Source organism: Cervus canadensis, chromosome 7, assembly GCF_019320065.1.
Source record: "Cervus canadensis isolate Bull #8, Minnesota chromosome 7, ASM1932006v1, whole genome shotgun sequence".
NCBI classification, from domain to species: Eukaryota; Metazoa; Chordata; class Mammalia; order Artiodactyla; family Cervidae; genus Cervus; species Cervus canadensis.
In genome coordinates, this window is record NC_057392.1 from 29,077,968 (window position 1) to 29,102,452 (window position 24,485).

A 24,485-nucleotide genomic window follows, 5' to 3' on the forward strand; every position below is an offset into this window, starting at 1 on the left:
GAGGAAGAGGTGCTGGAATAATTAATATCCATGTACCAGAAAGGTGATCAGACCTCTGACTCACATCCAGTCTAAAATTCAGTTCCAGGTAGTTTACTGATAACAGGAGATAATAGCCTCAGGATAAGGAAAGACATCTCAAGACACAACAAGCCCATGAAAAGATTTGTAAATATCCTATGCTAGTAAGAAAAGTCTATAGGCTTTAAAAAATAACAAAAATAAAAACTTTTAATAGGCATGTCATAAGAGAAACACATTCCAAACAGCCAATAGATTGTAAGAGCCAAACTTTAGAACAGCCAGGGTTCATCAGTGGCGTTTAAGATTATAAAAAAGTCGTGCGGTAGAGTCCTATGTAACAGTGAAGATAAATTACAGCTCCCTACAACATGCTGGGTGGGTCTCAGGACTGAGGCTGAGCTGAGCGACAGAAGCCACACAACAGAGAATATACTGTGATTCCACTCGCATGAAGTCAAGAGGTGAAACTGAGCTGAACTGTCGCTGAAGGAGGCACACTTAGGTAGTCACACCGTAGACAGAGCAGGAAGGGGATCAGTAGACAAGTTGGCTCTGGGGACAGAAGCTGTGATCAGAGGGCCGCACAGACTCTGTTCACGGTGCTGAGAGGCTTTTGTCAACTGACAGAGTAACTGGGCGTTTCTTCACTTTTGTTAAGCTACGTATGTTTCATGTGCATTGGCTCATATTTCTTGTGTATTGTGTTATATTTCACAGTTTTAAAAGGTTTAAAAAAAGAGAATACAAATAAAAATAGTACCAGCTTCTAAATAAAACTAGGCTTAATTTTGCCTGCCTGTAATTACAAACTGTTTTGAAAGAAACTAATAATCCTTTAGCTAGGACTGAGCTATTTTTCTACAGTCATTTTTAAAAATGTCACCAGTTTGATAGGCAAAACAAGGTACATAATTGCCCTTTTGTATTTCATTTCTAGGAAGCTTGAATATGGAAAAATGTTTATTGACTGTGTATTTTTTCTTTATATATTTATTCATATCTTTTGCCCATTTTTCTGTTGTACTTGTCACGTTTTTCTTAATTGTAAGCATGAATAAGGAAGGGTATGTAGAATATTAACTCCTTCGCATATTTGCAGGTATTTTTCCAAAATTTTTTTCCTCACATAACAAAAAAATTTTTTTCATTATAAAGTAATCAAATGTTTCTTTTGGTTTATTTTCCTGTGGCGAGGAAGTCTTGCCCTAACATTAAATAAAGTTTCACTGTATTTTCTTCTAGTTCTTTCATGGTCTTAATTCTTTTTTTAAATACATATGAATTTTATTTTATATTTGTTGAGAAATACAGTTTAACAATTTTTTCCCTAAGTTTTTGTCATCACCACCTGCGTAAATAATCCTTTCCCTACTGATTTGCAATGTTACGTCTACCATAGGCTAACTCTTCTGTAAATTTAGATTTTATTTCAGGGTTCTCTGCTTTTTCACTTTTTTTTGCCTAATATACTATTTTAACATTATTTTCTGAGAGCCTGTGATAAAAATACAGTCTCTTCTAAAGTAAATTTCGTAAAATGTCCACCTTTATGGCTTCAACTTAAAAACATAAATGATGTTTTCTGTAATTAAGAGTAAAAATAGTATGCATGTGCCTCAGAGTGCTGTTCCCTCCTACTGAAGCTCTAGAAGCATGTACTTAATGGTCTGTCGGCACTTTAGGTATAGTTGTTTTGGGTATATGTTTGAGACAACTTAATAACAGCAGTAATTTACTCTTTTTTTTCTTCTAGGCAGTACAGTGTTGGATTTGAAGTGGTAGCAGTTTCCGTGGTGGGAGACCCTGGTCCCCATGGGTTCCAGAGGAAATCTAGCGGTGACTACAGGTAATGTTGGCCTTTTGATTGCTAATTCATACTCTACTTTCTGTGGCATCCTCACTTAAAAACCTTGTTCTCATTTTCCCTGAACGTAGGTGCGGGTTTTGCTACCTGGAACTGGAAAATATACCTGCTGGGATCTACAATATCATTCCCAGTACTTTCTTGCCTAAACAAGAAGGACCCTTTTTCTTGGACTTTAATAGTATTATCCCCATCAAGACAACACAACTGCAGTGACAGAAACTTCAGCGATCGCTGGATCTTATACTCACCAAACATCATCTCTTCAACCGGGGACACAGATCTCCAGGACACTGTAACCCAAGTCAGAACAGAATGACATCTCTAAAAACGTTCCTGTGGAATCTGGTGCTGAAGTCAGGGTGTGTGGTGAGAACTGTGTGTAGTCAGAATTGCCCTCCGTCAGTCAGAAGTGCTGTTTACGTGGTTTTGTGTGTATACAGAGTGGGCTTGCACTTAGGGGCCCTGTTATATAAAAAAGTATAGATGGTTATAAAGGTTAGACGCAGTCAAGCACTGAGATAGCCCTTACCCGAGGCCAGGCGAGGGAAGTGAGGGTGCAGACACGTGGAGTGGAACAGCGGGCTGGGGTGCTGCTCTGGAACATGCACGCTGTTTGTCTTCTGGCAGCACATGTCGTAAGGTAAACCTGCTTGTGGTGTTAACTCTCCTGTGTGTCTTGGACAACAAATGACCAAATGAATCGTGTTACCATGAGATGTTAGTTCTGTGTTATTCATGACTTTAAGTGTTTACCGTTGCCCAGAGGTCATGAAAGGATAAAGCGTTTAAGAGACACAGTTCACTCTATAGCATAAAGATGCTCATGCTTAAGAGCGAAGGCTGCTGAGGCTGGACACCTGTCTCCCCTGGCTCATGTGAAGAGGACTGAGGTGCAGCTTTATCAGGTTGAGGAAAGTAGTAGTCTGAGACATCAAAGACATTACAGTTTAGTTTCTATAGTCTTTCTTTAAATCGCTCCATATAGTTCAGTGTTCTTATGGTAGGCGCACTCTAAAAAACATGATCAAGAATTTATGGTCATTGGGTTGCAACATACTACTGTTATGTGTAAATTCCCAGTTGTTTACATAAAAATCCATTAGAGTAGAATGATGCTCAGTCAAGATCTTAAGATCTAAAAATAGTGGAATTTTTCATCTCTATTAAAACTTTTGTATTTCTATTATCTTTAATCGAAATAAAATGTTTATACTTATGGAAACTGCATAAAATGTTTATACTTATGGAAACTGCATAAAATGTTTATACTTATGGAAACTGCATAGTTTAACCTAGAGAAATTATTAAAGAACTTCATGTGGTATGTTCCATCTAAAAGAGAACTCATTACTTGCATGAAAATTAACATTTTTACCAAAAAAAAAAAAACGTCTGTTTTTCATTCAGGCTAATGGCAGGTTGTTGTATTAGTGAGATTTCATTTTGGTAGATGAAAAGTGCTTTCACTTTTAACATATTTTAGGTGGATTAATTTTCCGTGACTTTAAAGAAAAATCTAAAGCATTAGAGGTATATTTATTATAGACATGATTTGAGCCTTGTGTGTTAAAGATCTTATCTTAGATTCAAACTGAGACCTAATCCCTGCCTTCAAAAACCCAATGGAAAAAAAAAAAAAGGGGAAAAAAAAACCCAATGGAGGAGACCTACATAAACAATTACTGTGTTGTAACCCTGAGTTCTGTAACAGAGCTCTAAACAGAGCACGATGACTAACTTTGGTTGGACCGACACAGAAAGAGAATAGAATCATCTGGGGAGATTTTCAAAGCCCAGTGCCCGGGGCTGCCTGCATCACTCACCAGCCCCTACGGCCGAGACCCGGGAGACGCCCAGGCCTCGCCGAAGCGCGTCCTCTTTACTTTGCGACCACTGCGTCTCCATACTGCTCGGCTTCAGTAGCAGCAGAAGTGGAATTCTAACTCACACCTGCTAATCAGGGCATACACTGTTAGGACCCAGGGCCTTAACTGAAAACAAGAATGGGTGACCACTGCACTCCAAGCTCTTCCTGATGGCAAGAAGGCTGCCTCGAGCAGAAGATTCGGGCAGTATCAGGATTCTTTATCTGAACTCACAGAAAGACATTTTCTTAAGCCATTTTTATTACACTCAAGGTATTAAGACAAGTACAAAATAACCTTGTAATCAGGATAGTGTATCAGTCGTTAAAAAAGGAGAGAACAGGACAGTGTGAAGAGATTTACAAATGACATATATATAAGTTGACAGGTTGTGTTTTTTTTCTTTTAGATATGCTGTTTTCTTAACAAAAAAGGACAAATAAAATACAATGCTCTAAATACGGGTAGCCATGAAAACAAGAAAAGCAGTCCTACAACACTTAACACTATTAGCATAACAGACACCATTGCTTCTATTAACAGCCTCTGCCACCGTGTGCCCGCTCCCTCTCCTAGCCTAAGGAATAGCTTCCTCTTAAGAAATACTAGTGCAGCATAACCCTTAAATAACTGTTTATTTTTAAAAGTTACAGCCTACAGAGAAATCAACACCTTGTCAATCTAGAACAACACTGGCCACCATTCCTCATGCACGGGTCTTAGAATAAATCCCCTTGGCTGGTGGGATGAGGTTTACGCGACAGGGCTTGTTCCCCTCCCCACAGCCACAGACCCCATCCACGACAGGCCCCTGCCCGAGTCCCCCCATCCCCACGCGGCATTCACCCTTCCCACCCCAAAAAGTGCAGCTCATGGCAACCTTTGATAAAGAAAAAGATTTTAACGGGCGTCCCAGCAAACACACTTTTTTTTAAAGCCCCCGTCTGAAAACTGGAGATAATGCAAATGAATTCTGTTCTTGGATTTTTCTTTTTTTTAAGCCTTCACTGGATCAGAAAGTGTTGTTGCGAATATTTGAGTTTCATCTTGCATGCACCTGTTTTCCTTTAGATCCCCTCTGCCTGGGATCTAAAGGAGGGAACAAGGCCGTTTTCCCAAACAAGTGGGCCCTTGAGGCCGCTGGGGGCTCAGCTCCCCAGGCCCCAGCTGGCTCAGGGTCTTTTCTGGGAACAGGTTACTGCTTGCATGACACTGTGACAGGGACCGTTTGAACAAAGGCCCGTGGACCCGGTCACAGCCCACCTGCAGCAACTGACTCTGCACTGAGAAACACTCTAGCACAGGAGCACGCGCTCACCCCGCAGACAGACCTCCAGCCCGCGAGCCCACTGAAGCGTCATTCGTGCCGTTTAGAGGAAAGGGCTGGGATTTGGCATATATTTTGTGATTATTGGCACAACGTCCTCCATCCGGTTCATGTATAAATGCTGACCCACGCCGGGGCCAGGGCGTGTCAGCCGATCTGCACCACGTGTGTGTCCGTGAGGCCCGCACGCCCGGGGCCCCGAAGGGACAGCCGCCGCACCCCTTCCTCCAGGGCCTGGCCCGCGGGCTTCGAGGGGCTCCTGCTGCCATCGCCGCTGCTGCTGCCCAGCCCCCGGTGGCTGCCCGCCTTGTCACCCGTCTTATTCTCTGCCCCCTCTGCTCTGTCCCCTGTGGAAACAGAAAGACCCTGCAGTGAGCCTTGACAGCCCCAAGGGTCCCCCGGGCCCCCCACGGCCGGCCAGCCAGCTGCACCTCCAAACACCCAGGGGGCACCGAAGCGCCTCAGCCACAGCAGCGCCCCCTGCTTTCCCTCCCTGAGAAGCTGCAGACACCCCCGACCCTCGGAGATGAGACCTGTCATACGCTAACAGCTAGAAAACGGAAGCCTCCCCAGTGGGTGCGCATCAAGAGGACTGTTGTGGTGAGAGACCAAATGATGTCAGGAGCCACACCGTGGCGCGTCCACAGAGGCCCTGATCGCAGCATCCAGGCTGGGGTCCCCGCCCGCCCCCACCCCGGGGCCGGGGGCTGCACTCACCTCGCTCCACCTCACACTCAGGGGACGAGGCCCCGCTGCACTCGCTGCGGGGGCCCAGCCCCGGGAACAGCACCCCGAACTCCGACAGGGACACGGGGCTGGGCAGGTCCAGGCTGGCGGGACGCACGGCCGCGGGGAACTGCTCGGGCGTCTCCGATGGGCTCGTGGGCCCCGAGCTGAAGCTGGACAGGGACTGGGTTTCCGAGTCATCCTCAGACACAAAGGCGCTGCAGTTGTCATCTTCGAAGGCCTCGGAGGCCACTGGGAGGGGAGAGAAAGAAGAGCCGTCACTCAGCTCTGACCGAGGGCCACCCAGCCCCCGACACACCTCCGGGCATCCCCGCTGCGGAGATGGGGCCAGGCCGCTGCAGGACCCAGCCACCGGACCTGAGAAAAGGGCCGTGGGCCTCCTCAGCTCGCGAGCCCAGACTCCAGAGCACCCTGGAGGGAGAAGGCTGGACCCACCGGCGGCCCGGGGCCTTAACGTTACTCTGCAGCCCCTGTCCCAGGAGTCGCCACTACCAGACACGGCCTGAGGTGGAATGGAAGGTGAGTTCAGCCACAGGTCGGGTTTTTTCCTCCACCCTGGGCCCCAAAACGGAGCCCCGCGGGCCCAGGAGGAGGGCGGGCCTGCGCAACGCGTCCTGATGGAGCCGGCCAGGACTCGGGGATGCCTCCTCCCACGGGAGGGGCCGCGGGAGTGCTGACAGACAGCCCTGCGCGGGGTGTCGGCTGGGACCTCCTCGGTCACCTTCTCTGTAACCCGCCGTCTCATGAGACCCGCTCAGAGTCCACTGAGATCACCGCTTGCCGCAAAGGAACACAGTTCCCAGGCGGCGCTCTGGGGCTCGTGCCTCACGTGGTTTGTGGAACTCATTCTAACGAGGCCAGAGGCACAGCCTGCAGGCCACCTCAACTCTGAACAACAGCCCGGTCCCCTTTCCTCCTCCCCTGGCTGTAAAGACAGTCTGTAGCGTCCCATGGAAGTACTGGAATGCTGGGCACAGAGAATGGGCTCAGGTCTGAGTTCACAGCCCACCTTCACTGCCTTCTGTGTACCCTTGGTTAAGTTAACTCAGCGTCTCTGAGCTTCATGTCCCTCTCCACACAGGGCTTAGAGGATGATGTACGCTGAAGGACTCATCCCTGCTGTTCAAATGACAGTTTTCTTTGACCTGGGGCCTCACGCTTGAATGTTTGTTGGCTGAATTAAGGTGCTGGGCTGGAGGAAGCACAAGCTGGAATCAAGATTGCCGGGAGAAATATCAATAACCTCAGATATGCAGATAACACCACCCTGATGGCAGAAAGTGAAGAATTAAAGAGCCTCTTGATGAAAGTGAAAGAGGAGAGTTAAAAAGTTGGCTTAAAGCTCAACATTCAGAAAACTAAGGTCATGGCATCCAGTCCCATCACTTCATGGCAAATAGATGGGAAAACAGTGGCTGACTTTATTTTTGGGGGGCTCCAAAATCACTGCAGATGGTGATTGCAGCCATGAAATTAAAAGATGCTTACTCCTTGGAAGGAAAGTTATGACCATGTTAAAAAGCAGAGACATTACTTTGCCAAGAAAGGTCCATCCAGCTAGGCTATGGTTTTTCCAGTGGTCATCTATGGATGTGAGAGTTGGACCATAAAGAAAGCTGAGTGCTGAAGAATTGATGATTTTGAACTGTGGTGTTGGAGAAGACTCTTGAGAGTCCCTTGGACTGCAAGGAGATCCAACCAGTCCATCCTAAAGGAGATCAGTCCTAGGTGTTCATTGGAAGGACTGATGCTAAAGCTGAAACTCCAATACTTTGGTCACCTGATGCAAAGAGCTGACTCATTGGAAAAGATCCTGGTGCTGGGAACGATTGAAGGTGGGAGGAGAATGGGACAACAGAGGATGAGATGGTTGGATGGTATCACCAACTCAGTGGACATGAGTTTGGGTAAACTCTGGAGTTGGTGATGGACAGGGAGGCCTGGCGTGCTGCAGTCCATGGGGTCAGGAAGAGTCGGACACGACTGAGTGACTGAACTGAACTGAGGAAGAATCATGGGGAAAAAGCCAACAGCCAGTATTCCTCAGAAAAGGCAAAGAAGGGCATGCAGACAGACAGGGCTGGGGCAGTCGGTTTCTGAACTGACATGGAAGGAACTACAGCAGCCCTCTGTATTTACTTCCCAGGGATGGCCCTGGTAAATAGGTCCCGGTGCTCAGACAACACGTGTGGAGTGACCCGCGGGGACATCGCGCCTTCACAGGGGAAGGAACGGGAAGTCAGGCCTTGGCCCACGTGTGTCCTGATCATGGCGGGACGGCCAGGACTCAATCAGAGCTTCTCCCAAGTCCCTGCGCCCGAGGGCGCGCCTTCCCTGCAGGACTTCTCACAGCCTGGGATGCCCTGATAAGGGCTTGGAATCTCGGGGGTGAAAGCGCGTCCCTTCCCAAACTTATCTAAGCACAGCTTGCTGACTCAGGATGCTAGCAGCGCCCCAGTGAACGGTGTCCCGCCCGCGGGGAACACGGGGCCCCAGACTAACCGGAAACGGCGTCGGCTTCAGGCTTGCGCCCTGCCAGGCCCTCGGCCGGCACAGCTCCGCCCTCGGCGCCGACGCCGCGCCCACGGGGCCCCATGGCGCCAGAGCGCCGCCGCTCGTGGATCTCGTCCGAGATGGTCTCCAGGTTCCGCAGCGCAGTCTTGTACTCGCCCTTGGCCAGGGCCAGCTTGGCCTGCAGCTCGTCCACCGTCTTTTTCAGCTGCTGCTCGGGAGAAGCGGGGGGAGCAGGTGAGCGAGGCCGCGCCCCCGCCGGCCCACCCAGGCTCCCGAGTGACTGGGTCCCTCACCCCCAGGATGCAGTCGGGGTCCTGGTCCCCCTTCCGCAGGTCTGCACGCACCAGACATCAGCTGCCAGTCCGGTGACAACCCCGGCTCTACGCCCAGCAGCCCCCCAGAAAGGCAGCGGTAGGGGTCCAGGTCTACACGGTCCCACCGCGCGGCCATCTGAGCCCCGAGCCGTAGACCTCACGCCTGGCTGTGTCAGAAGCCCCCGGCGGGCGTGTGAAAAACCGGAGGGCTGGGCCTCAGTTCGGTCGGTCTGGGGCGGCCCGGAATCCACACTGCCGGCAAGCTCCCCGGGGCTGTGCGGAGGACCACTGACCGAGGACGCTTCGGCCAGAGACGATGCAGAGGCTCCGCGGGCAGCAGACAGCACCGAGCAAGCAGCCAAAGCCTCGGTCAAGAACGTGTCCCCCGACCTGGCGGCCATGGGGCCATCTGGAGGCCCACTACAGAAGGGTGGGGGGTCGGGGGGGCGCCTCAGAAGACAGACATCGCCGACCCACCCGCTTCAAAGCCGAAGGCCACACGTACCTCCAGCTGCAGGTAGTACTTTGCCTTGAGTTCAAAGTAAGGCCTGTGGGAGGCAGACAGAAGGGACGTGAGAGCCTGGGCAGCAGTGACCCCCATACGCTCCACGGGGGCGTCCGGGGCAGCGACTGAGCCGCCCTCCAGCATTTACTCGGCTCCAACGGGGCCGTGAGGGGAGCGGGGAGAGATCCAGCTCCCGGGCCTGACCCATAACTGAAGCTCACCCAGGGCAGAGGTGCCAGAAGGCCCGTCTCCAGACACAGGAGCCCCATACATGGGCACACGCAGGCCGGGGCCCCACCCCCGGGCCCCGTCCTCCCTGCGGGGTGTTAAGGCCACTCGGGGCGCCCGGCAGGGAGGGCTCCCACCTCCCCTCCTGGGAAGGAACCGCAGAGAAGAACTTGCCCCAACGCACGCCAGCTGCGCCGAGCTCACTCGGGGAGGGAGAGAGCCGCCCGCACAGAGGGGCCGCTGCCAGGCCGGGAGCTCGGGTTGGCCTCCGGGACTCCGCGCGGGACTAGAGGGAGCCGATTGTACGTAGAACCCCCAGGCCACAGGCCGGGGAGAGGCCAGCACGCCCCGGGCTCTGGTCCAGCAGGCAGGGACACACCCGCTCCATTCAGGAGCCTGGGGGTCGGCCCATGAGGTGGCAGCCCTTCACCCACAGCGAAGCTTGGGGGTCTGTCTGTGGCTGAGCAATGGAGGCCATTCCAGGTCTCTGCTTGCAGGCCCAGCAATTGTGAGGGACGCAGGGAGTCTTCCCCAAGGTCATTGTCAGATGATAATACAGGAGTGATGAGAAGAGCTGGAGAAAAGCTCCATTGCAACCAGTCTTCACAACATTGTAAATCAACTAACAAACAGTTCAAATAAATATATACATACACACATATATACACGCACACATTTAAAAAAATTATTCCTCTGGGCCCATCTGTGTGTGCATGTAATTTGTGTCAAACAAATTGTGCTTTCCATGTGTTTTGTGGCCTGCCTTTATTACATATAAATGTTACAAACATATTCATATAGTAATGAAGGCAGAACCTATGTCATCATGATTTTAACTGCTATAAACTAGTCCGATGTTTGGAAGTATCACTACGTATTTAACCAAAGACCCTACTGTTGGACAAATTTAACTGTTCCTAGTTTTGAATACTGTAGGAAACTGGAAATACACATCCTGTCACCAAAAAAGGCAGAGAAGAAAGCAGTCTTACGCCACTTCATCAGCTCTGCGTCTATGAAGGATGTGTATTATCTACAAAGCTCACCCCCATCGTGCGGACAGGTAACCTGAGGGGAAGGGCCGTTTCCACACCGTCAGCCACAGCGCCAAGGGCACACACCCCTGAGTTCCCCAGAACGCAACCGCAGCCCAGGGCCCAGGTAACGCTCTGCCCTTGAGATTCCTTCCGGTGCTCGCAGCTTGGTCACGCCTGGAGGCGCCCCACCCGGGGGTGCAGAGAACGCAGAGGGAGCCGGGGCAGGCGCAGGCGCTGCTGGGGCCACGGGAAAGGCTGAGATGGTGTGTGAGGAGAGCAGCCCAGCCCCGGGGCCCACGCGCCCCGCTCACTTGGACTTGTTGATGGCCCGCTTGAGCTTCTTCTCCAGCTGCCGCATGCGGCCCATGGCCGCGTTGTAGCGCGCCGCCGTCTCCTTGTGCACCAGCTCGCTCCGCGTCTTGGTCTGCTCCGCCTCCATTACCTGCGGCGCACAGCAGAGGGGCGGGGTCAGCGCGGCCACACCCAGAACGGCCCCCTGCGGCAGGACCACTTACTCCATTGTTTCAAAAAGATGAGGAATCTGGGGTTAACACATACACGCTACTATGTAAAGCACATCAACCACAAGGACCTCTGTATGGCATAGGGAACTCTGCCCAATATCTTGTAATAACCTATAACAGAAAAGAATCTGAATATATATATATATGTTTGTGTATATATACACACAAACATACATATACATGTACACACATACAACTGAATCACCATGCTGTATACCGGAAAAGGACACGTTATAAAGCAGCTGTACTTCAATTTTTTTAAATAAAAATGTAAAAATTAAATGAGGAAATTAGTGGGGAAACTTAAGATTAAACAAACTTGCAAAGAGAAGAGGGTCACCCTTCCCGACTCATCTATTCTAATGTAAAAGTCATTTCAGACAAGACTCAACTGCCAATCAGCTGAGGCGACTAGCAGGAAAAGGACAGAACCATATGAAGCATCCTCTGAGCCAGTGGGCGTCCACTTCCACGGAGTGTCCACCATGGGCTCCTCCTGGTCCCACCGCAGGTCAGGAGCCAGCGGGCGGGCAGGAGACACGAGAGGGACTCGGACCTCAGGGGCCTGGGAGCCCTCCAGAGCCAGGTGTATGCAGCAGGCCAGCGGGAGGATGAAGACCTCGGCGGTCCGGCACCTTCCCAAATGTTCCGGCTTAGCTGGTGGACGCAGAAGAATCCAGGACCCAGAAGGATTAAGCAGAAACGGATTCTGGGGCTCACACAGATTTTCGTGGCCAGAAAACTAGTCAGCTAGAATGCTAGGGGGAACATTTTCAAAATGGATTCAAAACCCAAGAGTCCTGTGCCCTCTATGCGGGCTCAAAGGCACATTCCCAGAAGCAGGGACAGTGTTGGTTCTCTCCCCACTGACCTAGAAACACATCAGAACAAAGCTGGCTGGGAGGAGAGAGGACGCAGGAGAGAAAAAGCAGTTTGGGCCATGGAAACAGCTAGCACTTCCTTCCCACCTTCTACTTACAAGTCACCCAAGTATGGAATGAACTAGAAAGGGGGACACAGGGCCAACTTTTAATTTTACCCAAAGAGCAGCACGGAGGAGCCCAGAGGGCCCTCAGATTGCTGGTCCACCGTCTCAGACCCAGCAGGACTGTTTCAGGAGGACACCACCCAAGAGGCAGCCTGCAATCCATCACCCGCTCCAGGAAATGGCCACAGTCAGCCCAGGGCAGTTTCCTTATGCACTTAAAATTAGGTGTTTTTTAAGAATCAGGAGAAACTCTGAAAGACTCTGACATGAACTGGGAAGACCCAGAGGAATCGGGTGGAGAGGGAGGTGGGAGGGGGGATCGGGATTGGGAATACATGTAAATCCATGGCTGATTCAAAGAATAAAATAAAAAAAAAAAATTAAAAAAAAAAAAAAAAAAGACTCTGACATGAGCAGAAAACATCTAGGCATCCTGTCTATTGCCCCCTTCTCCAGGATATCTCTGCCTTTCCTTGTCTTGGAGCTATTTCATGGCCCTACAAGTTGTGGGAAACTGATAGTAATACAAATGATTCTTATCCCTAGAAATCAAGCGGAAGTGTGTGGAGATGCATTTGCTCATTGCCTGCCCTGTAAATACTGACCAATGCTGTATCTGTCTGTAAATTCACCTTGGCACTCTTGAACTTAAACATGAGTGCTTTTTTCTGAATTCTCCTTTCAAAGAGCTGTAACATCAGATTCATTCCATCCTTAATTAATGCGTTAAATAAAATCTTTTATAAGAGAACACTTTACACTTACCAGAGTTAAAGCTTTACCTTCTTCTAAAAAAAAAAAAAAAAATTATATATATATATATATATATATGCTTTTAACAATGGTTTTAATGCTTGAGATACTTTTAAAAACAGAATTAGAACAAAGTCAGAGAGGGAAATAGGGAACCAAGACAAGCTTGCCAAAATGACCTCTCAATCAAGATCAGGAGGCTTGGGAAACCCTTCCACTTGGCTGCTCACATCAAAGACGTCAGAGAGACATGAAATGAACATAAAACCTCACCAGCTTCGTCACTGAGGGAAACAGCAGTAACTCTTCAGTCTAAAGCTGTAAGGATTTACTGCTGTAACCTTTATGAACACGCAAAACCCAAGCATATCAGACAGATGAAGACATGCTGTGGTGATTGGTTCTACTACAAGGGGATTCAGCGCAAAGTTCACCTTTAAGGACCTCTCTGAAAGCATTTTATAAGGATTTTTTTTTTGAATCGTTTTTTGATATGGACTGCTTTTAAAGTCTTTATTGAATTTGTACGATACTGCTTCTGTTTCAAGCTTTGGTTTCTGGCCGCGAGGCATATGGGATCTTAGGTCCCCGACCAGGGATGGATCCTGCACCCGCTGCCCTGGAAGGTAAAGTCTTAAACACTAGACTGCCAGGGAAATCCCTGAAAGCATTTTAAAGAGAGACCTACAGAAGCTGTGATTTGAGGCTACGGTAAAGAGCATCCCCTGCAAGAAGCAGGGTTCCCACCAACTGCACGCACAGGCCCTCGTTTTTCCTTGGTCCTTAGTCTGTGAAAAAGCTTTCTAAAGTTAAACCCTCGGAAGAATCCAAGCACTTGGCAATGCTGCCAGCGCCGACTGAGACAGCAGCAAGCACGCTGCCCTCTGCCTCACCCCCACCGGCCACACCGACCACCCCCTGTCCCAACTCCCGGACCCCACGTGCACACAAGCGCCTGCTGTCAGAGGAGAGCCCCTCGCTCTGCTTCCTGCCTCCAGGGAGAAAGTCGCCAGGGGTGCACCTTGGTTACACCCCTCGGTAACTCAGCAGCCCCTAAAACCTGGACTCGGGCGTGAACTGTGTGCCCAGGGCTGAGAAAACAGCGGGCGGGTGCTGGGAAGGTGGAGGCCACGAAAGCGGAATGAAGAGGTCCCTGCAGGCCTCGAGGTGCCCAGACACACCTGCAACCCAGACCCGAGGAGCCAGTGCGGCGCCCAGACCTCCACGAAGACCAGGCTCCCGGGCTGGACTGCGGGCTCCCGCGGCCGCTCTACACCCTGCTTTTCAGTGTCCACCAACCGGCTCAACTCCAGGCCAAGCACACCGACGAAGCGCGTCCTGGGTGCTCGGAGCAACTGGGGACCGAGCCCTGGGCCGCCAGCCTCACAGTGCAGACACTCAGCAGCACCACGTCACTCAGGCAGCTGAGATCCAAGCTGCTAGGGCTACCTCGGAAAGGGGTGGGGGGCCGCGAGGGGGAGGCAGCACAGGCTGCGCTGGGCGGCTCGGTGCAGGGTGCTCAGTGCAGGGTGCTGGGGGCTCGGTGCAGGGTGCTGGGGGCTTGGTGCAGGGTGCTGGGGGCCTGGTGCAGGGTGCTCGGTGCAGGGTGCTCAGTGCAGGGTGCTGGGGGGCTCGGTGCAGGGTGCTGGGGGCTCGGTGCAGGGTGCTCAGTGCAGGGTGCTGGGGACTCAGTGCAGGGTGCTGGGGGCTCAGTGCAGGGTGCTGGGGGGGGGCTCGGTGCAGGGTGCTGGGTGGCTCAGTGCAGGGTGCTGGGGGCTCAGTGCAGGGTGCTGGGGGCTCGGTGCAGGGTGCTGGGTGGCTCAGTGCAGGGTGCTGGGGGCTCAGTGCAGGGTGCTGGGGGAGCTCGGTGCAGGGTACTGGGTGGCTCAGTGCAGGGTGCTAGGGGACTTGGTGCAGGGTGCTGGTGGAAAGGCATGAGTGAGGAAGCCCTTAGGGGGGCTTGGCACAGCCAAGCATCCACTCTCCACGGGAAGCGTGCAGCTGCCTACCTCCTTCCCAGGGCTGACAGGCTCCTAGAGAAACCACTCTTTTCTGGCTCCCACGTCCCCCAAGGGAACTGTGTTCCTGGGCTGACCCCTGGGTGCACCAACCTCTGTGGATTCTAACGACAAAGAAGTCAGCCTCACTGGGGTTCCCCAAAACTCACAGACATGCACTCCTGCCCCTACAGGTTGGTTCCAGATGTCCAACAACCGACCACCCACTGCCACCCACCGGGAGGGTTTGGGGCCCGAGTGGCCAGGCCCCGGGCCCGGCGGGCAGCAGGCAGTGAGTGGGACCTGGGGGGCATGCCACGCAGCCGCCCCCGGTGCTCGGGAGCCTGAGGCGCCAGAGGCCTCCTCCAGGGCCAGCAGGACAGGGAGCACAGGGGCCAAGCAGGCCCCCTCCCGGGAGGGACAGGACAGCCCAAGCCCTCTGCTCACAGAGACACACAGATGCTGCTCAGAGAGACACTGCCTGCCGGGACACCAGCGGGCACTGAACGGGTGTGTCAGTCGGGCTGGGGGCCCTGCCGGCAGAACAACCCGAACTGGGCTCCTCACCTCACTGTCCATCTCGCCTAGCCCTCTTGAAACACTCACTCTCAACCGGAGCATCCCAAAGCCAAGAGCAGGGCCCCCCACTCCCAGGAAGGCAGCATCGTGGCCCGCTCAGCCCATTCAGGCCACCTTCTGATTCTTCCTGCAGTCCTGGGCATGTGAGCCCGAGGAGGTGGCATCTCAGGGCCTTGGGGACAGGTGGTACCCGCCCACCAGCACAGAAAAGCAGGCCTGATGGCTCAGGTGCCTCCCAGGGCGCAGGGCACACCCAGGCCTCTCCTCCCAGCAGCCGCTGGTTCTAACAGTTCACGCCTCCCCACGACAAGCCACGTCCTCCTCCTCCTCCTCCTCCTCTTCCTCCTCTCTGGCCTGTCTGCACAAACAGAAAGACCAACGGCTCCCTCCTGGAGGGTGGAAACCTATCACCTCCCTTTCAGGGCCGCCACTCAGCAAAACCAGGTGGAGCTGGGGAGGCAGGGGGCGTCGGCTGCCTAAAGCCCAAGTGGGAGCAGCAGGGACCGCGCACCCCCAGGCAGGCCTCTCAAGCACACTGGAGCTCAGCTGACCCCAGCACTGAGCGCAGGACCACTCCTCTGCCCCCGCCTGGGGCCCTGCAAGTGGCTGAGCAATACAGACCCCGGGGCTCCCACGGCGACCACAGCTGGGGCCGTCACTAGAAGTCTGGAGGAGCAGAAGGGACACCCAGAGGACTCTGGGGAAGGGGATGTGGGGACCACAGGGTCCTTCCACCGTGCCTGGGGTGGGGGCCACCCCGCCCAAAGCAGGGCCGCTTTTTCAAGATGGCCTGGACCCTGCTGAGCTCCGCATCCTTCTCTGGATGCTTCCTTGGCACTTTCTTCACAGAAGAGGTCCCTTCTCCTGAAGAAACAGGCTTCCCAGAGGACTGAGAAGTCAGCTGAGGGCAAGGACACATTCTAGACCTTTTGCTTCGTCCACCAACACTCAAGAAGCCCAGGTGTGCCAGGGCCCCGGGACGGCAGCTCACAGCAGAGCCACCCACGAGCATTTCTGCCCCACCCGTCACGGCCACAGAGTGTGCCCCCTCCAGGCTGCGCTTCTCAGGGACACGGGGACACGGTCCCAGACAGCTCTGCCGTGTGCTCTGCCTCTTGCTGGTGCCACTCTGCAACCCTCCTTCTCTCTCCTCGGGTCAAGGAGCAGCCTCTGAGCCCCCTGAAACTGGGGAGGAACTGAGGGAAGAGGGCCAGGAGCCCCCCAGGGTGGAAATCCTGGCCCGTGACCCAGGAAGTCTGCTCATCTGCAGAGGTCGCCCCCACAAGCAAGAAACCATGGGCGGCCTCAGTGAGGGTACACATCAGATGCCCTCCCACATGATGTCAGGAGGCCCAGGGCTGCCTTGGACAGCTCCACGGGTTGCGCACTGCACAACCCCAAGGAGCACCATTCCCAAACATGGGTGTGAATGGTGTTCTTGGCCACGGGATGTGGAGGTCCTGGGGACACCTCTCTGGGACTTGCCATCACAATCTACTACAGCCCTGGAATTTAACAAGTAGGAGGAGAAAAAGCAGAAATATGGTCTGTTATTTTTGTAAAGAACACATTAAGTGATTTCTGCAATGATTCCTAACTAGCTGATATGGATCTTGGTTGGGGTGAAAGGGAGGGCGGGAAGAAAAGGCAGGCCTTTAGTGAAGTTCTTGGAAGGAGGTTTTTTTTTTTTCCCCTCCCCCATCCTTTTTACTCTGTCAGGCTACTTGTAAATTTCCAAGATTCCCGACCTCCCCTGTGGACACTCCCCAGTGGACCCAGGAAAGCTGTCCCGGCCTGCATTTGGCTGTCCAGGCCTTGTGTCCACCAGGGGGCAGGAGGCTCCAGGCCACACAAGCCCACTTGGGAGTCTGGGCTTTAGGGGGTTGGCGGTGGTGGAGTCAACGTGGATTCAACACCAAGTCCCAGCCCTTTGTGAGTCAGGTGTTCTACTTAGGGAAGCTCAAGGCCATCTTTAATCACCATGTCCTCCAGGACCTGAGCCCACAGTGGCAGGTGACACTGGAAAAAGTTCTGTTCTAGCCTCGCAGGCGGCCTCTCGGGAGCCCCCACCCCTACGTCACCCCACATCCAAGGCCTCAGCAAACCAGCTGGAGGAGGGGGAGGAGCACTGAACATCCCGCAGGACCCTTTGGAGCCTGGGCGAGTCAGGGAGAGGCGAGGCATCCAGCAACACCATCACTGCTGATACTCAGGCCTGTGGTCAGAGAGCAGGTCCCGGGAGCTGCTGAATGATGCCCCATGATGACCTCAAAGCCAGCAGGCACAGCCAGTGAAGCCCAGAGCCTGCAGAGCCCGCTTCCTGCAGGCACTCTGGTTCCCCAGACCGCACCCAGCCTGGGCACCCCCGGGGTTCAGGCCTCAGCCGCCATGTCCCACCTCTCACTGAGGGCACACACGCCCCAAGGCCAGGCCCGCCAGGTCATCCAGATCGTCCACCCCGAGCTCCAAACCCTGCCGGACCCCGGGGACTCAGAGAGAGGAGACCCTGGAGAAGGACCGGGGGTCCCCTGAGGAAGCCCCCACTGGTCAGGACTGTCGAGGATGATCTGAACCAGAGGGACCTCAGCTGGCAAGGATGGGGCCGCTACGCCTGGCATCAGGAGGCTGCCACCAGGGAGGACGGCTTAGTACCAGGCCCGTGGAGACCCCCCCAACCCCACCCCAGAGATGACCACTTGTGGGTGTACAACATGCCTGTTTGCTCTGCTCAGGGAAACCAGCGGGAAATCGGGGGTCTGAGAGGCACACGCACCCCAGGGATGCAGGAACCCCAGGAGGGGGCAAGCCCAGCCCCCTTCCCGCCGCAAGCCCGCCCACACGCAGGTGAGTGCACACAGGCGCGCCCCGCAGAGACTCGTACCCTCTGGGTGGCGTGGTTCAGCATCTCCTGCCAGGCCGAGTCGAACTGCCGCTTGTCGTCCTCCAGCAGCCGCTGCTCGGCCAGGGAGATGGTCTCCTTGGCGGCGCGGAGCACCTCGGTGGCCCTCTGGAAGTCCTGGGTGGCCCGCTGAGCCTCCAGCTGCGCCTGCGCAGGAGAGACCTCGTGAGACCGCGGACCCGGCCGGGCCCGTTATAACTCCCGCCCCAGGAGGTGGGCGTCCCGAGGGTCTGCACGGGCGCGGTCCTTCTCTGCATGTGCAGCCGGGAGCGGGGACAGGCCGGGCACCCGCAGGCACGTGGAGACGCCAGATGGGGCGCGTGGAGGGTCTTCCAGCCTGGGACCCAGCGGACCCAGATGCACCAGCCGGCTCTGGATCGGAGTTAAGAGGCAGCAGAGTAGCCCACGTGCGGCAGGTGTGCCAACCGCGGGCCTTCACAGAGATGCTCGCATTTGCCGGTGGGGCCAGGGCAGTGTCCCCAACCGCCCCCCCCACCCCCTGCCCAGACCCGTGGTCTAGTTCACAGCTCGGGAGAATCCAAAAGGCCCTGGAGAAAACAGTCCAGCAGCAGCATCATTCTGGGTGGGGACCCTGGCTCCAGGAGGCCCAGGCTGACTCCCAAGCTCACGCAGCTGTGACCTGACTCCAGCCGCTCGGAGTCCTGGCCCCTGGAGTGGGGATGCTTCAGAACAGGACCCCACTCACATCACACGCACCCACACCAGCGACCGGGTGCAGGGAAGACCCTAATGGTCACAGCGCCGTCCCTGCTCTCAAGGACCCTCAAGTGGGAGAATCAATAGAAACAGCGGCCAAGCTCTGGACCTTTTGAGAAGGTAACACGTCATTAATCTAAAATGAGTGTGAACACCCCACCCTTTAAAGTCTCAACCCAGAGAGAGAAAAGTGATCTCCTTAACTAACATCCGTGTTGCCTACATGATGAAATGACAGTATTTTGTACCTACTGGGTTAAAATATACTATTAAAACTAATTCCACCTGCTATTTTTTTTTTTTTTACTGGGACTAGAAAATTGAACGTTACTTAGCTCATTCACAGTCAGGGAACCAGGCCCTCCCCCATCCCAAGCCAGCCTCCTGTGACCCAGAGCAAGTCTTTGGAAACCACCGGCCTTTTTCCAAAGGTGGTTAAGAAGAGCAAACTCAGACTTGGAGTCCATCAGCCCCGGGGCGGGGAGGGAGGGATGTGTGACCCCCACCTCGGGGCCATCACTTTGCACTTCAGGTCACACCCAGCCTGGGGGCGCGGACCCAGGATGGCTTCTTAAAGGACAATCCTGAACTGAGGGCTGGGAGTCAGGATGATTTGAAAATTCAGGGTTGGCTGGAGTAGGGGTGTGTGCTGAGAGGAAGCAGAGAGGGAACAGAGCGTCTCCAGGAGGCGTGACAAAGACCCTGATCAGGATTTTAAAGGGGAATCAAGGACGGAGGCCTTGGGGGACTTCCCTGGGGGTCAGTGACTGAGAAGACATCTTGCAAGGCAGGGAACACGGGTTCCGTCCTTGGCGGGGTAGCTTAAGATCCCACATGCCGCCGGAGAGCTAAGCCCATGTGCTGCAAATTCAGAGTCGGATGCCACAAGGAAGACCCAGCACGGCCAAAATTAAAAAAAAAAAAAAAACAACGGGGGCCTTGAGCGCATGTCAGGTAACCAGGGGACCTGCCTTCTGCGACCCACTCCCATCGTGTGGCCCCGGGCCCTCCCGCTGCGCCTCTAGCAGCCGGGGGCCACCCTTGAGAGCTGACAGACCTCCCAAGAAGACAGCGCGGTCCGCTGCCAACAGCAGACTCACCACTGCAGGGCCTGGGCCCCAGCTCCACAGTGCCCCTCCAGGGCGGGGACAGCCCTGGACCGCCGGCCCAGACGTGCTGGAAGGCCCGCAGCATCGAGACGCAGCCCGACACCGAACCTCAGGCCGACCTACAGGCTGCAAACCAGCGCCAGCAGACCATAATTAACCACGCGGGACTTTTTCTAAGAAGGGATTTGTATGTAGGGAAATTTTAGTTTAGGGCTTCCCTGATAGCTCAGTTGGTATCCGCCTGCAATGCAGGAGACCCCAGTCCGACTCCTGGGTTGGGAAGATCTGCTGGAGGAGGGATAGGCTACCCACTCCAGTATTCTTGGGCTTCCCTGGTGGCTCAGCTGGTAAAGAATCTGCCTACAGTGTGGAAGGCCCGGGTTCGACCTCTGGGTTGGGAAGATCCCCTGGAGAACGGAAAGGCTACCCACTGCAGTATTCTGGCCTGGAGAATGGACTGTATAGTCCATGGGGTTGCAAAGAGTTGGACGTGACTGAGCGACTTTCACCTTCACTTTAGTATTTCAATTCAGCAACATTTAAGGATAAACTCTCTTCTCCCAGGTTGTCCTGCTTGAGTTATAAAACTTTTCTTTCTTCAAACAAACAAAAAAAGATGATGCTCTCACGGGGACCTTCTGAAATGTGGTTACTGTGATCTGGGTCCAGCCCATCGTCACCGGCTGCCGTGTTATCTGCTGCCTTCCAAATAAGAGAACCACACCCTGCAAGGAAGGAAAAGAGGAAGGCCACCTGAAGTGGCCCTGCAGAAGAACACGAGCTCTGTCAAGTCCCTGGGGAATTTCCCCAAGGTTCCTTCCCTCCTGTGATACCAGAAATGGGTTTTCCTTGTAGTATCGCAGATCCTGCTAACATGATGGTTTGGTCTACATTTAACCCACAGAAACCAAACGGCATCTTTCCATCACTTATCCCCTCATCCGTTCATTCACTCAAGTTAAGTGCTGGGCCTGTGTTCTGTACCCACTGTCTGTTCTTTGCATCTTTCTTGGAAATAGAGCCTTCCTGTCTCCAGGTGAGGCAATGTCCCAGCTAAGACCCTTCTTCCCAGCTGTCACTATAGTGAGTGCCTCTGTTACTTTTACCTAATGAGATATAAAAGGACATGGAGTGAGACTTCCAGGATTGTCTTTCCATCTGTGACATGAATACAATGGCTGGTGCTTCAACAGTCGTATTGTATCATGAGGCAATTCCCTTAAGGATGAAAAAAACAGAAAATTAGGCCCTGCCCTGACTTTTCACACAACAGAGAACATAAAGTTTCATGTTTAAGCCAGTGTCATTTGAGGGTTTTCTGTTAACATTCCACCAAAGTGAAAGTGTTAGTCGCTCAGCAATGTCCAGCTTTTTACGACCCCGTGGACTGTAGCCCACCAGGCTGCTCTCTCCATGGGACCCTCCAGGCAAGAACACTGGAGTGGGTTGCCATGTCCTTCTCCAGGGGATCTTCCCAACCCAGGGATCAAACTCGGGTCTCCTTCATTGCAGACGGATTCTTTACCATCTGAGCCACCACATGAGGAAGGATAATCAGCCAAATCTAAACCTACATGATAATGTATCTTTCCCTCCACACAGCTGGGCTATTCTGCAAACTTGATAGACATGACTACAGCAGCCTGCACAGGCCGGTCTAATCTCTCTCAACGTCCTTCTAGCTGCACACAGCCCATGTTACACCTTTAAGTCCAAGGAAACAAACTGGGCGCTTCCTAAAGAACCCCAAAGTGCCTGACCTCTTTGTAGGGAATTTTGTAAACATTTTCACATACATGAAGAAGAGCCAGGAAGGCACACACATGGGGAGGGGAACAGGCATCAGACCCCGCCCCCCGGCAGGACACGGGCCATCAGCCGTCGATGAGGCACCTCCTGGACGCTAAGTTCTGGGGGCGAAGGGAGATGCAGCCCACAGCAAAATAATGAGTTCCAGCTCAGCTGGGAAAACAGACGCATTCATTACAAATTCCCAGACAGACAGTGACAAGTGACAGGTGTAAAGCACATGGGATCGTTGCTAAGAGTGAAATCAAAGCTTTCTTAGGGCAGAGTCCTTGATGGAGAGGGAGTGAGGCACCAGGCTCGGCCATGGAAATACGGGGGCATCTGAGAGCTCACGCCCATGTCAGAGTGAGGAGGCTTCACTCAGACTGCTTGCCTGCGTCCTAACAGGACACGTGACCTCGAAAATCAGAAGCCAACTGAGAGTCCAAAAGTGAGTCAGAAAGAGAAAGATAAATACGGTATTCTAACTCATATACACGGAATCTAGAAAAAATGGCACTGAAGAATTTAGTTACAGGGCAGCCATGGAGAAACAGACATAGAGAACAGACTTATGGACATGGGGAGAGGGGAGGAGAGGGTGAGATGTATGGAGGGAGTAACATGGAAACTTACATTAGCATATGTAAAACAGATAGTCAATGGGAATTCATTGTATGATGCAGGGAACTCAAACAGGGGCTTTGTGTCAACCTAGAGGGGTGGGATGGGGAGGGAGATGGGAGGGAGGTTCAAAAGGGAAGGGATATATGTCTACCTGTGGCTGATTCATGTTGAGGTTTGACAGAAAACAGCAAAATTCTGTAAAGCAATTACCCTTCAATAAAAAAAAAGTAAAAGGTTAAAAAAAAAAAAAGCAGGCGATCCGGTTTTCACCATCGTATGAAAGACGACACCTAGAAATCTTTGGCACAACCAACTGAGTTTTACCTTCAAACTCCAACAAAGGACTCCAGTCCTGATGTTAATTCATTAGCTGATTCAGGGCTCCCTGGTGCGCACAGGGGCCCGAGCCAGTTAGCAAACCAGACCAGAGCGAGGCCCGCCCAACACGGCTCTGAGGAGGAAACACCAGCAGAGGTGTCAAGATGCAACATGGGAAAAAGGTGACAGGCCTTCCCGACCTGTGAACACGTAACGGCTTTCACAGATACCACTCTATGCAAAGAGCATTAAAAGGCAGCCCGTGAATAGATCTGGTAAGGGGCCAGCCATGAAATAAAAAGATGCTTACTCCTTGGAAGGAAAGCTATGACCAACCTAGACAGCCTATTAAAAAGCAGAGAGATGACTTTGCCAACAAAGGTCCGCCTAGTCAAGGCTATGGTTTTTCCAGTAGTCATGTATGGATGTGAAAGTTGGGCTATAAAGAAAGCTGAGTGCTGAAGAATTGATGCTTTTGAACGGTGGTGTTGGAGAAGACTCTTGAGACTCCCTTGGACTGCAAGGAGATCCAACCAGTCCATCCTAAAGGAGATCAGTCCTGGGTGTTCATTGGAAGGACTGATGTTGAAGCTGAAACTCCAATACTTTGGCCACCTGATGTGAAGAACTGACTCATTTGAAAAGACCCTGATGCTGGGATAGATTGAAGGAGGGAAGAGAGGGGGACGGCAGAGGATGAGATGGTTGGATGGCATCACCGACTCAATGGACATGAGTTTGAGTAAACTCCAGGAGTTGGTGATGGACAGGGAGGCCTGGCGTGCTGCAGTCCATGGGGTCGGAAAGAGTCAGGCATGACTGAGCGACTGACCTGAACTGAACTGAAAGGGACCTTCATTAGACACTGGCCCCGCCAGCTTGGAAACTGTGGATTCCCGCGGTCTTCGGAAGAAGGAGGTAGGGAACCTCTGCCGAGGCCGCAGTCACGGCCTTGACTCCGCCCCACACCAGCCCACAGCTGGGCACCAGATGTTCATGCTGGGTGCAACAGAAGTGGAGGTGGTTCACGGGCCATCCAACTCAACCGTTCATTTATAAAAATAAAAGGCCCAAAGGAGCACGGCCACCTGTTAAATATCACAGAGCTCCTTGGGAGCTGGGCAGCACCAGGAAACCAGGGCCCCCCGACCCTGGGCGGGGCTGTTTCTGTTCTACCACGAGGCGTCTGCTCCCTGGGCAGTGTCACCAACGGCACGATCGCGGGCAAGTGGACGGTCTATCCGTGAATCACACACAGTCAGAGGGGCCACTGAGGACCAAAGACCGCACGGGAGCCCCACCCCGGATGCCCCCCAGCCAGTCAGCCGCAGAAACCAAAGACGCCTAGGGGTCGGGTCACTGGGCCGCCCAACACCGTGGTCCTGCTGGGGGCGGCTCCAGATCCCGGAGAGAGTCTGCAAGACGAGACCGGCCCAGTACCTGACTGCCGACGGACGCTCAGTGTGGGTTCAGATAACTGTGAGGAAGATCACAGCAGCTACTGTTGGAGCGTCCACTCTGAGTCAGACGGCACAGGATGAGATGTTCTGGGACAGGCCGCACTAGGATCTCAAAACTACCCTGGGAGCTAGTCCAAGTGGCATCCCACCTCGTGAAGGAGACCAAACTCAGAAAGGTTAAAGGAACTGCCTGAGGCCACATAGAGTTCAAGGGTGGGTCTAGAGTCAAGCCCTGATCCAGGGCCTTCCAGCAAAACTTCTAAAAAAAAAAAAAAATGCCGCTCGCTGGGCTGCACAC

The 24,485-nt window shown here is 53.2% G+C and overlaps 2 protein-coding genes across 3 annotated transcripts in view; one reads left to right on the plus strand and one right to left on the minus strand.

Moving 5' to 3' along the window:
- The window catches only part of CAPN7 (calpain 7), a 46,298-nt gene extending 42,161 nt beyond the window's left edge, over positions 1 to 4,137 (plus strand). For both annotated transcript variants that reach the window (XM_043474757.1, XM_043474758.1), the window contains 2 exons: positions 1,778 to 1,870; positions 1,960 to 4,137. In XM_043474757.1, the coding sequence (XP_043330692.1) occupies positions 1,778 to 1,870; positions 1,960 to 2,104 (238 nt within the window). In that variant the 3' untranslated portion in view covers positions 2,105 to 4,137. The remainder of the gene's footprint in view (positions 1 to 1,777; positions 1,871 to 1,959) is intronic.
- The window catches only part of SH3BP5 (SH3 domain binding protein 5), a 76,710-nt gene continuing 56,224 nt past the window's right edge, over positions 4,000 to 24,485 (minus strand). Inside the window, exons 4-9 of the mRNA XM_043474759.1 lie at positions 18,151 to 18,315; positions 10,740 to 10,870; positions 9,164 to 9,206; positions 8,333 to 8,552; positions 5,801 to 6,061; positions 4,000 to 5,430 (exon numbers count right to left, since the gene is read on the minus strand). Coding sequence (XP_043330694.1) covers positions 5,231 to 5,430; positions 5,801 to 6,061; positions 8,333 to 8,552; positions 9,164 to 9,206; positions 10,740 to 10,870; positions 18,151 to 18,315 — 1,020 coding nt within the window. The 3' untranslated portion in view covers positions 4,000 to 5,230. The remainder of the gene's footprint in view (positions 5,431 to 5,800; positions 6,062 to 8,332; positions 8,553 to 9,163; positions 9,207 to 10,739; positions 10,871 to 18,150; positions 18,316 to 24,485) is intronic.